The sequence below is a fragment of the Apis mellifera genome, linkage group LG16, assembly GCF_003254395.2.
Source record: "Apis mellifera strain DH4 linkage group LG16, Amel_HAv3.1, whole genome shotgun sequence".
Lineage (NCBI taxonomy): Eukaryota > Metazoa > Arthropoda > Insecta > Hymenoptera > Apidae > Apis > Apis mellifera.
This window is the reverse complement of record NC_037653.1, coordinates 4,280,296-4,293,727: the sequence shown is the minus strand read 5'-3', so window position 1 is coordinate 4,293,727 and position 13,432 is coordinate 4,280,296. Positions and strand designations below refer to the sequence as shown.

General features: G+C 44.1%; 1 protein-coding gene across 1 annotated transcript; it reads right to left on the bottom strand.

Annotated features, from left to right (window-relative positions):
• Positions 1-2,072: 2,072 nt before the first annotated feature.
• LOC724252 (homeotic protein deformed) lies at positions 2,073-13,063 on the bottom strand. The gene is made up of 2 exons (XM_001120045.5): positions 9,468-13,063; positions 2,073-4,478 (listed from the first exon to the last, which is right to left on the bottom strand). The coding sequence occupies exons 1-2, from the start codon at positions 10,411-10,413 to the stop codon at positions 3,733-3,735; spliced, it is 1,692 nt and encodes a 563-aa protein (XP_001120045.3). The 5' UTR covers positions 10,414-13,063; the 3' UTR covers positions 2,073-3,732.
• Positions 13,064-13,432: the final 369 nt, after the last annotated feature.

Genomic DNA, 13,432 nt, shown 5'->3' with positions numbered 1-13,432 from the left:
GGTTGCATGGGCGGAGGCAGGGTCGTGCAGCCGGCCCCTCATTCGCTTTCCGGGTGCCACCCTTCTTTCCAAGGCTGCTGCGGCATATCCCCCTCCCCTGGCCCTTCCCTCCCCTCCCCACTCCCTCCACTCGCTCCCTCGGTTGCCGGAGGCTCGCGCATGCGCGACCGCGGCAACGCCGCACGCATCGCGTCTCGGGACGCGCATAGACGGACGGCGCAACGCTTGGAGAACCCCTTTTTTCCGCAACCCAATTGTCCACTGCACGCTCGTAAAGCTCTTGTAGCGTGCCTCGATATTGTCTCGATACACGATAAATCGATCTCTTGGATTGTTCCTTTCCTTTGAGAAAATTAATTTTCGATCGAATCGTAAGATGACTGGATCGTTGTGTTGCGAGATAAAAACATTCGATTTTCGTTTCTCTCCGAAACGAAGAAGGGAATTTTTTCGACGGTCAAGTTTTCCAGCGTAGCCGCGTTGCGTCGCCTCACGTCGCTTTATCGGTTATTATTCCATGATTCATAGAAACGCATTATCTCCTCGGCCGATGTTTTTTTCTTTTCTCTCTCTCTTTTTTCCTCTCCTTCTCCATCGACGGGATCCCCCTTTCTCGAAATGGGAAATGATTTATTATACGCGCTGAGGACACCACCGTGTTGTACACAGTAAACCGGTAAATATATGCGCGCATACTTTACATACGTAATATGGATGAGATACTGTCAACGCCGTCAACTAACAAGTTTACCTCGGCTCCGGTTCGGCTATCGTTTGTTTCCCGCGCGAGTGATGTGTCGCGCGGAAAAAAAAAATAACACCAAGATAAAAAAATAAGCGGGATAATAATGAATCTATAATAAACCGAAATGTCCATTTTTCACGCGTTGACGATAACGACGTGCCGAGGAGGGGGGGGGGGGGCGGAGAGGAGAGGGAAAGGAGGAAACGCGAGCGAAAACGATAAATATTCGCGGAAAATTATCGTCGAGGGATCGAGCGTTATCATCGAGATCGTTAAGAAAAATAGAGAGAGAGGGATAAAAATGGAAATTTGAAAAATTTTGGAATCTTTCGTTTTCCTTTGTTTCCAAATTCGGTATCGGTTCTAGTCTTTTCTACGATAATAAATATAAAAAAGGGAATTAAAAAAAAATTTTCTCGAAACGTTTTCCTTTTGCGGCCGAAAAATTTGGATTCCAAATTTTTTCAATCGACGAGCATAATTTATGGTGATCGAGCAATGGCGAGTAACTCTCCATCAATCTCGAGAGATTAAATTGTAAATTACGAAACATTTATTTATTGATTCACTTTTTACTTCACGATTGTATCTTGATCTTGTCCCTACTTGATCGATATAAACATAAAGCATGGTACAGTGCCCGAAATACGAGTTGAAATTTATCGTACAGGCTATATACATAATTATCGATAGAATGATCATCAAGTAATATAATAATAATAATAATAATAATAATAATAATAATAATAATAATAATAATAATAATAATAATAATAATAATAATGTTGTCACACTTAAGTAGAACGCTTTTTTGTTCTTTTTTTCTTGAATTCGTGCGCTTATTTATTTATTTATTTATTTATTTACTTATTTATTTTTTTACTTATTTGTTTATTTATTTATTTTTTTTTTAATTTTTTTCTCTTATTTTGTATTTTCTTCTCTCGCTTAAAACTGTCGCTAATTACACGCTAAATTGCTCAGCTCCGTTTCGTTCCAAACATTTGACGGACAAACGTTTCTCGTTCTCGCATCTTCGACGAATAACCTGGAATCGCACGTCCCCTCTCTTTCCCCGAGAAAGATCAAATCGATCGAATCATCGAGATTAATTTCTTCCACCAGTCAGTCTCTCTCTCGAAACTTTAATTGTCATTATCACAAATCATTTCGTTCATTTATCATATTCTCAAAAAAAGAAAGAAAGAAAGAAATATTCGAAATAATTGCGATTTCCTTTCGTCGAAGAATAATTCGAAGGAATATTTCGTCGAAAAAAAAAGAACGATGATCCAGGTTGCTCATCGATGCTTTTTTTTTTCTTTTCTTTTTTTTTTTTTTTTTTTTCTTTAATTAATAACCTCTACGAATCCTATATTTAAACCGATAAAACATCGTTTTGGTATATCGTCACAGCGACTCTGTGCATGCGTTTGAAATCCCGTCCCGTTCGATTAGAAGCTTCACTCCGAACACTTCGTTTCGCCTTCGCAACAACAGCTTCCCTCCTCCTTTCTTTTCGTTAATATCTATATCATCCTCTTTATTGGTCGTTCTATCTCATCATCGTTTCGAATAAAAATAGACGATATTTACGCCATATGTCGCTACGTATTTACAACAGCCAGTGAGGAGTCCGTGTGGAAAAAAATTCTGGCTGCGCGCGGTGTCTGACGAGCGCAGGAAGTTTCCACTTTGCGCCGGGACAACGAACCGTTGCCTCGAACTCGGCCGGTGCCGAGAGAGAACTGTCGGTAAAACTAACGATGATTGGACAAATTAAAGAGGAACCCTCCAGACGCGTTTGATTATACGGTTTTTTTCTTCGGGAGGGGGGACGAGATATTAGAAGAGTATCTTTTTATTCCCCCCCCTTCCCCTATGCTCGATATACTATACGAAAAAGAAACTTTGGTTTTTTTTTTCTTTTTTCTTTTCTTTCTACTTCTCTCTGCGTAAATAGAAATTATTCGCGTCAGGAGGATCGCGAAGAAACGATTCAATATCTTCCAATTTCTTTTCTTTTTTTTCCCTCTTTGCCTGCGGAATCACACTCATCACACGCGGGCACATCACATTTCACGGTTTCGCTTCACGAAAACGTATCGTAGAAATTGCGCTTGAAATCGTGGCTCCCTATCGAAAAATTACTTAAGAACGCTAAAAACCTTGCACACTTACGCAATTGTACATACGAAATACGATCCACTTAAATCACATAGCGATAACACGACTTTCTTTACACGGCTATATACATGCGTACGTAACGTGTGTGCGCGCGCGTATGTGTGTATGCGTATATATACATGTACACCTTGGCGAACACCTCGGAACGACACACACGGACGACAGTTTTTTTCCTCGGAACGACGCATCCCCCACCATCTTCCACCATTTCTCTCAGACGAAAAGAAAGAAAGAGAAGAGAAGATCCGTCGCGCATGTACACGTTTCCACACTCTCTCCTTCTCCTCAAAACCTTCCAAATTCTCTTCACGCTCGACGGGAGAACACTCGTCGCCCCACCCTCCCCGAGATATCTCGCACGCAACACTCTCCTCCAACGGTCTCGTGAACGAGACGAGATGATTGGATACGACGACGACGACGACGCGAGACTCGCGCCAATCAGCCACGGGGGAAAAAGCGATCGTTCGTCTCGCAACATCGGATCATCTCGCTCGGATGACGATCGCTCGCCCGTCCCCTTCCCCCCCATCCAGAGCGGATCCGGAGCGGTTTACGAAGAGGAAAACCATTCGGTCTGGAACGTACCTCTACGTAATTGAAAAATAGAAGAAGAAAACGATCGTAAGATACTTTTCCCCCCCCTCCTCTCGTCTACCAATCACCAACCAACCGAACGAAGCCTTCTTTCTCATCGTCACCGTTATATATTCACGAAGCCTTGGCTACCAAACGGCGCGCGCCACGTCCAGGCTCTCGATCGAGCTATCCTGCCCCCTCGCTTCGGACAGAGGCGGATGTTACAGGGCCGTGAGGCCGTAGTCGGACTTGATCGGGGGCGGGTGGATGGGCGCCGAGACCTGGAGGGTTGCCGAGGGGCTGGTCGCGGGTGCGAGGGGGCTGATGCTCCCGGAGGCGATGTGGCCCAGCGGCCCGCCACCCGGCGGCCCCTCCATCATCCCGGTCACGTGGTGGTGGCTCAGCTGGGCCTGGAGGTGGGCGAGGGGGTGCGGGTGGCCCTGGAACGACGGGTGGACGACGCTCGTGTGCGGGAGAGCGGCGTGCACGTCGGGTGCCAGGGCGTCGGGTGCCGAGATGCCCAATTGCTGCTGTTGGGACGCGGTCGACGCGTCCATCCCCCCGGGGTCGGCCATCGACGGCGAGTTGTTGTTGTTGTTGTTCTTCCTGGTCTGGCTGTTGTTGTTCCCGTTCCCGGCCGCCAGTTTCGGCCCCCCCCTGCTCGACGAGGCCCCCCCCTTGCCGGACGACTTGCCGGCGGACGGCTGCGCCGCCTGGCCCCCGTTCTTCCGCCTCACGTTCTTCGTGTTGGGCAGCTTGTTGTCCTTCTTCCACTTCATCCGACGGTTCTGGAACCAGATCTTGATCTGCCGCTCGGAGAGGACCAGGGTGTGAGCGATCTCGATACGCCGCCGTCTCGTCAGGTACCTATTGTAATGGAACTCCTTCTCGAGCTCGAGGATCTGGTGCCTCGTGTACGCGGTCCTCTGCCGTTTCGGCTCCATCCCGGGCTGGTACGAGCCGTTCGCTGAAATAAATCGAAACAGAGATCGGGCACGGTGTTAATTTCGAAATGGTTCTTCGTCTAAACTCGTCTTTCTACGAGTAGAGTATTTGTTTGGTTAGTGTTTCTCTTTGTAATAATCGATATTCTTCCCGCGTCCCGGTGAGACGTGGCAACAACGCGTGGAGACGGAAATTTTGTCGCGAAACGACGCAAGCAATTTTTTTAAAAAATTAACCTACCGAAAGTTGGGTAATTAAAGTTATTTAAAAAAAAAAAAAGAATCCATTGCTCGTGATAAAGGAAATTGGTTTTTTTTTTTTTCCTTCTTTCTTTTTCAGAATTTTAGTAAATATCGAGTAAATGGCTTCGACCTCGTCTATTATTACAAAGTAGCACGGCACAAATACTCGGGCAATTATACAGGCAATTATACGCCGATGCGATATCGCGTAGTTTTTTCTTTCTTTCTTTTTTACTTAAGAATCGATATTTTTCCATTTATCGGGAACTCGTATATATATATAAACAGAGGCAAGAATAATTCGAGGAATAATTTTGCACGATAATATAATGGGAGAATAAATGGGGGAGCGCAATAAAATAATTTTTTTCGAATTTATTTTCCCGAAATAGCCTATCGATTAAAAGAAAAAAAAAAAAGAAGAAAAAACGTATATATATGTATATACATACCTAAACAGAAAATTAACATTTGGTAATTGATTACTTGAATGTCCGAGCAAGATTTTGATCTATGACGTTGGTTGAAAATTTTGTTGCAAATTCGAAAAAACTCGTGCTTCACGACCGACGTGACAACCAGTAATTATTTTAAGCCTTGTCTTGATCGACTTTGTGCAACGTGTACGATGTGTACATATACATGTATGTGTATACGGATAAAGAAAAGTGTGACACGTGCAACGACGACGTTTCTTCGAAGAGACGCGTGGAACGGGCGGCTCTAGATTTCGCAATCGGCAGGGGCCCCCCCGATTGTTTCAAGGCCGTGCCGCCGGATGATCGTCGAAATTGGATTGAATTGCTTGGCAGGCGATCGTAATAGAGAGACGAGAAAAAATGGTGGATGCAAATAAGTAAATTCGACGGGAGTGATGTAATAATTAAAGTTGAAATATCTGTGAAATCTTTCTCCAATATATTATCGTCATTCTCTCTATAACCTGATCAATCTTTACGATGTGTCGAAATACGAAATAATATCTTTCATCCATATTTCAGAATTCAATCTTTTCCGTTAATTTTCCAATATTTTAACATCTTTCTCCGTTCTGCTCCACATTCGATTACATAACTTTCAACCTAACTTCCTAACCTCTCAACCATGACTACGAGATCCTATATCAAAGCGTATATATACCATATATGCTGTTGTCGACTCGGGACGAAACGAAGGTGATACGAAATAATATCTTTCATATTTCAGAATTCAATCTTTTCCGTTAATTTTCCAATATTTTAACATCTTTCTCCGTTCCGCCCCACATTCGATTATATAACTTTCAATCCTAACCTCTCAACCATGACTACGAGATCCTATATCAAAGCGTATATACCATATCGTATATACTGTTGTCGACTCGGGACGAAAGGAAGGTGATGGCGCTCGTGCATCGATCCGTTGCCCGTATCACGGACAAACGTCAATCCACGGATGCCTAGAAGCGTTTCTTGGTGGTCCGGAGCCACGATAGAGGAAGCACCATGGCACCGAGTACGGTTTAGAATCTGTGCAGACGCATTCCATTCCGAGGCTGACCGACGGTCCCTCGTAACAGAGGTTCGTTCAGAAGGGAGAGAGATTGCAGTCAGGCTCGACAGGCCGACGGACGCGCATACCAGACTTTGCTGGACGTCGAACTCGAACGAGGATCATGTTGCGCGCGAAAATGATACTGCTGACGATAAAAATGACACGACCTCTTCGTAGAGTAGATTCGTCTCGAACAGCTCGTCGAAGAAGGGGGAAGAAGATTCTATTCTGGGAATAGAATGAAATTTCATTGTTGAAAGAGGTTAACTTTATGTAATAAATATCATGTATCGAGGAAAGAATTTTCTTTCTTTTTGTATTTATATTCTGTATTGGATAGATAAGATAGATTCTCCCGTTTGAAAATCTTAAAAGTTTTTGAGAATAGAAATATAGTAATAATTTCAATTGATTGTTACTTGAAAGAGTAAAGGTTATGATATATCAAGGAAGGGATTTTTTTCTTTTTACATTTTTAGTATTTTAAATTTGTAAATATTACTGTTGGATAGATTTCCATTTGAGAGCTTAAAAGTTTTTTGAAAGTAGAAATAAAATAATAAAGAAATAAATAATTTGGGAATGAAATTTCATCGTTGCTTGAAAGAGTACAACCATATGACATATCAAGAATTTGTTTCTTTTTATGTCTTTATGGTATTGGATTGGAATTAATTTATAATATATCTCTATTGGATAGATGGAATAGATTTTCATTTGAAAGTCTTACAATTTTTTGAGATAGGAGCAAAATGATAATTAATTCAGTTGGTTGAAAGAAGTAAAGGTTATGATATAATATATCAAGGAAAGAATTTCTTTTTTATTAAATAAATATTGGACTGGGTTTAACTTGTAAGTATTTCTATTTTGGATTTATATAATTGTAAATATTGAAAAAATAGATTTTTATATGAAATTTTTTGAGACAGAAATAAAGTAATAATTGGTTCAATTTTTTGAATGAAATTGTTGATTGAAAGAATTTTTAGTGGGATTATATTATCAAAATTATATTTTTAAAATTTAATTTTTAAGTATTTCTATTGAATTTCCTTATTGAAAGAGTAAACTCTTTGATATTATAAGGAAAGAATTTGTTTCTTTTTATATCTTTAGTATTGGACTGGGATTAATTTATAATATATTTCTATTTCTTGGATAGATAGGATAAATTTTCACTTGGAAGTTTTGTGAAATTTTGTGAAATTGGAAATTTCATTGTTGGTTGAAAGAATGGTATGAATTTCTTTCTTTTTATATCTTTATATCTTTTGTATCTTTAGTATTGGATTAGACTTAAAAGTATAAATCTATTCTATTAGTTGGATTTGATTTTCAATCCTTTGTCCAATATTGATAGGATCTTTAGATTTTGAAAGTTGAAAATCTTATAAAATTTTTTGAAATAGAATTGAGAAAGAAATTAGAGGTTATGGTATGACATATCAAGGAAAGTATTTGTTTCTTTTTATATTTCTAATATTTATGGACTGAATTTAATTTAATAAACATTTCTATTGATTGGATTTACATATTTTACAATTTTCAAGCCTTTATACAGTCATAAAATAGATTTTTAATTGGAATTTCTTGAGATAGAAATAAAATGAACTTTTTCATAATCAATAAAGAAAAAGATATCAAAATCTTCTTTCATGTTGCAACAATTACTAAAAATATCCATTGTTTCTACAAAATTATTATCACTTTTTCACTTTAAACGGATATATAATCAATTTCAATCATCCGTCCATTCCAATACATATTCCACAGCATATACTGTTCATCAAAAGGCTTGAAAAATTGCAGCATCGAAATCGTACATCTTTCAAAACTTTTCCTTATTATTATCATACCATACCTTCGTCCCAAAGAAATTTAGACTCAACGAAAAGAGAAGTTTCGTTACAAACGCGTTAAAAACTCGTTTCGCGTATATACGCCCCGTTTCTTTTTCATCGGCGATACCATGCTTTTTTTTTTTTTTTTTGTTATACCTGGAAATATGAATTATGATATTCGACGGCGATACTATCCGGGATAGAAGCGGAGCTAAAAGCGAAAATAGTTGCAAGCTGGAATGAACAGCCACTTTCCCCGGTCAAAACCGGGAATAGAAATTCGTGGCTGCAAAGGCAGCCCAATTCTCTGGGATATTACGTTGCAAAAATTCCCTTTGAACGTTCATAATCCCTCTGCGAAATGCCTCCCGCGGACAGGAACCCTCGACTCACGCCATTTTTATCGAAACGTTCCCAATAAACTATTTCTAACCTCTCTTTTCTGTCGATCGTGTAAAACCGTTTCGCCTGCCGTAAAATAGCCCGGGACAATAAACGTTTCCATCAACAATTTTCTTCCTTTCGAGGTAAAAAAAGAAATCCTTTGTCGACAGGAACGTTAATACGCAAATTTATAAAACGAATGAATATTCCACCAATTATTTATTCGCTGTATATTCTCGCGGAATAAAGTTTGAGAAATCGAGAGGTTTCGTCAAGATGGACGAAATTTTGACGAACGAAAACACGATTGCTCGTGATGTGATAGTTTTAACCGTGCGAAGAAAAGAAAAGAACTTGTTCCTTCACCGTGCGAAGGACCACTCAGGATCAGGTGGCAAGCCTGAGAAAGGGAATTATCGAAGCGGCGTTGCACGATCGACAGACTACCAATCGATCTCCACTCCCCTCCCCGACAATAAGACAAACTTCCCGTCGATTTGTCCGTTTTTCTAACGCGTGTTCAGAGTACGTTCTTAAACGGTTGGCTATTTCTCAAGTTGACGCGCGGTACGGGATGAAGAATAGCGACACCAGGCGTGACCGAATAAGCGGTAAATGGACAGGCTTCTAAAATCTCGCGCGCAGGTGATCGAGAGGGAAAGGTGCAACGATAAATAATCGGGGCCCATCACTCTTCTTCTTGTAACCCATCACCTTGCGTTGCAACAGTTGGTTAAATTCTGCTTCCGAATTCTTCGTCGCGCGGTGGCAAAGCAATTTTTCAAAAAAAAAAAAAAACTAGCTACGAAAGAAGCGAACGAACACAAGTTTCGACGGGCGCTCGTTCCGTCGGACAAAGACCGATTAGCCTCTCCCTCCTATCATCCTCGAAATTGACACGATTACCACTCTAAATACGTCTCCAGTCTATCAAACGTCTAAATTGGACCAACTCAAGTGAACATATATATATATATAGGAAGGGGCCATTGAAAATTTTCAACTCACCGACACCAGCCACGTGAATCTTCTTCATCCACGGATAAATCACACGGTCTCCGTTCTCCTCGTCCTCCTCCTCCTCCTCCATCATCCCAGGCGACCCGTCCATCATCTGATCGTCCTCCACGTCGTCCTGATCGGATCCATCCTCCACGTGATGATGTTGCTGCTGCTGCTGCTGCGACTGTTGTTGGCTCTGTTGCTGCTGCTGCTGTTGTTGCTGGCCACCCTGCACGTGCTGGCCTGCGCTCGATTGTTGTTGCAGATCGGGCGAAGTGTCGCGATGCAGTTGGCCGGATGCGGTAGGCGGGCTGCAGGCGGTTGCCTCGTGGCTCGGTTGCTGCTGGTGATGCTGGAGGGTGTCCGGCGGCTGCACGTGACTCTGCATGATCCCGGGCGACAACGGCGTGGTTCCAAGCACCGTGGACGCGGACACGGGCGGTTGTTGCTGACTCTGCTGCTGTTGCTGCTGCTGCTGCTGCATCGAGGTCGGGCAGGTGAGGGGCGGTTGCTGCGCCTCGGGCGGCATCGCCAAGGCGCCCACCGCGTGGTGATGCGGATGCAAACTCGCGTGGTGCACGGCGTGCACCTGGTGATGGGGATGATGGGGCCCGTAGTAGCCGCCGTAACCCGCGTAACCGCCGTTCAACTGGACGGCCGACGAGGCGCCGTACGGGGTGGACGCTGCCTGGTGGTGATGCTGGTGATACCCGTACTGCAATTGATGGGATTGCGGGTGGTTGAGGTGGTGGTGGCCACCACCGGTCGCGGGAGGGAAGAAGTCGGCACCCGTGGACGGTATGTAATTACTTTGGCTGTACTCCTCGCTGGGTGGGAACTTTGGGTCCACCATGACCGAGGTGGCCGCCAAATGGTGGCTGGCCGTTGCCTGCTGGTGCTGGTGGTGATGATATCCACCGCCGGCGGATGGATTCATCAGGAACGAGCTCATTTTTATTTTTTTTTTTTTTCGTATACTTTTCCACCACTCTCTCTTTTTTCTTCTCTTCTTCTTCTTCTTTCTTTTTCGTCCCGTGAACGTAACGCACTTTTCTCTCTCTCTCTCTTTCTCTCGAGTCGGTCGAGGAGAAAAGAGTTCGGGCGATCCCCCCCCTTTCCTCGAGAAGTTAGTTCGAATTCATAGAAGAGGAGGACACGGTGGTTCCATTTTCGACGGCGATATTATTCATCGAGTCGAGAAGCGGTAACGGAACACTGTAACAGAACCGCACTGCACTGTGGCCGACATCCCTCTCTCCGTCGGGGTGACTTTTTCGAGCGGAAGGGAAAGGGTGGCGAGCACACACACACGCACATACACTCGACACACGCACGCACGCACACACACACACTTCGATGTCAGTCTGCGGCGAAGGCGGAAAAGGGAGAGAGAGAAAGGGATAGAGATAGGTAAGGAGAGAGGAAGAGAAGGAGAGAGAGAGAGAGAGCAAGGGGGAAAGGAAAAACGAGCGAAAAGAGCAAGACCACGGAGAGCAGCAGACTCCCGGTGGACAGCTGCTTATCCTCTCCTCTCCTTCCGCCACTTTTGCGATCTTCCACCAAGCTCCGCGGCCTCGTTCGCTCCTTCCCGCCCACCGGAGCCCAATTACCATACCACGTGACCGCGGCGGCGACCAATCAGAGCGGCTCCCAGCCCGCGACCATGATGGATAGCGCGGCACGCATGCAACACGTGAGTGGCGCCACGGGAATCACTGCGGCAGGTGCACCAACTTCTCTCTCTTCGTGCGACGGCCCGACACCAACAACAATTCTCGATTCCGCGCACTTTCCTTCCTTCCTTCCTTCCTTTCCTCTTTACATTTACCGAGTTCTCCCGATCGAACGCACTCTTCCCAATCCCCGATCTCACTCTCCTCTCTCCCCCTCGGGATCCTCCGGGATCCGGATCCACCCGAAAACACACGGTCCTCGAAAAAACACACACACACACTCGGGAGGAGATGGAAGAGGAAGAATTGTAGGACGATATATATATATTAATCCAAAGTTGAGAGAGAGAGAAGTTCAAACGGCTCGACGATCCTCGTTCGTTGGGGCCATATCGTTGAACGCGTTGACGCGGTTATTATTATACGTATCGAACGCGGTTCGTAACGAAGAAAATATTCTGATTCGCACTGGACGCGACGACGGGAATGCAAGAAGAAGAAGAAACATCGGCGAACACCGTCGGTTTAACGGAGCCCCCGTGAGAAAGAGCCATGGGAAGCGAGCTCGTCCTGCCTCGGCAGAAACCCGTCTGGCAACTCCGCCAACTCTGTTCCCCGGCTCCCTTCCAGGTCGGACGAGGCCGGCTGGCTTCGAACCGTTCGCGTAGTGCCGGGGAATCCCCTCTCCTCGGCTCTCGGAGCCCCCCCACTCCTCGAGGCCGCGAGACCAACCCCTCTGCCAGAGGAGAGCGTGGATCCCGTGCCCTTATGGGGCCACCACTCGAGGGGTACGTAGAACGGGTATGTAGTCACTCCTACGGATCTCCTTAACCCGCCTCCGTCCTCCTGAAAATCCATCTTACGCGAGCTTGGTCAATGCTCGCCCCGGTCCACCGTTTAGCCTTGTATTATTACATATATATATATATGTATATATATATATGAATCGTGAGGTTGAAAGTAGGATGACTCGAGGATAATTTCTCGGATTTGTTTCCACGTTTGTCGGACGATATAAACTGGGCTATCAATGGGTTCGAAGTCGAAGCCATTGACGGGTGTAGCTACGATAACAATCGGGATACCGGTTGCGCGAGCGACCGTGTGTCGAAAGCGATGGCCGTTCTTTCACCGCCCGTGTTTATATTAGTGCTCCACAAGTGTGCACTCGGTGCACTCGGTCAAGTACGTCTACCCGCGATCAGCTGCGTGGAGCAAAGCGCCGAGTCATTACACAAAGAGCACACTCACTCTGTTTTGCCTCGGTGTGCCGCGACACTGTTTCTCGCTCCTCTTCACAATAGACATATATATATATATATATGATTCGGTATATTAGATTCGGTCTATTCGAATCGCGTTTTTACATCGCTCGTTGTTATTAACGGAAAATTTCCAAAATTTCCAACTTCCACACGCGTTGCTCGAGTTTCTTAGTATAATAAATGCGTTTCTTTCATTGTTTCCATTGTGTCTGGCTATCTATATCCGCGGTGCGAGCAAGAAACGTTGGAATTATACAAAGACTGTCTTATATATAGGGAGGGAAGAGCAGAGTTTTTCCTCCTCTTATTCCTAGTTTTCTTACGGTCCACTTGCCGCCACTCTCGAGCTCGAGAACGGAACGGCACCTCGATGGGGGTTGCCGGACGGTTGCTCAAGGGTCTTGCGGATGACGTGGGACGAGGGGTGAAGTGGGTCGGCGCGGACGTTGTCTTCTCGTTTTCGCGGGTCGAAACGTTCGTTCCTCCTCCTCTTCTTCTTATTCTTCGTTCCTCCCTTCCGGCGAAACACGATCAATCACTTTTCCCGGCCACGACACCCTCTCTCTCTCCTTTTACCCCTCCAGCGGTTCGTCAACGACGACTCCCCCTTCGTTATTTCCTCTTGTCCTCCCCTCCCGATGATGATGACGATTATCGCGAGAGATCGCACACGAGAGCCGCGCCACGTGTGCGCCAAGGGGATCTATCTCCTTCTTCCTCTTCCGAGTTTCGAAAACAATGGATTTAGGGAATGAAACACGATTACTCTATCATACATTTATATATTATACATTTATATATTTTATAAATTAAATATATTTATAATTTAAATATATTTATATATTTTAGATTTGGTTCCAAGTACTGCGAAAATTGAGTAAATTATTCATCAATTATTTCGAACGATATAAATATATGTGTTTCAGAGAAGTACTGAATTTTCCATAAATAATACACCTAACCTAAAAAAAAAAGAAATATTAAAAAATTCTGATAAATTTTGCTACAAATTCTATTAAAACGATATTAAAAA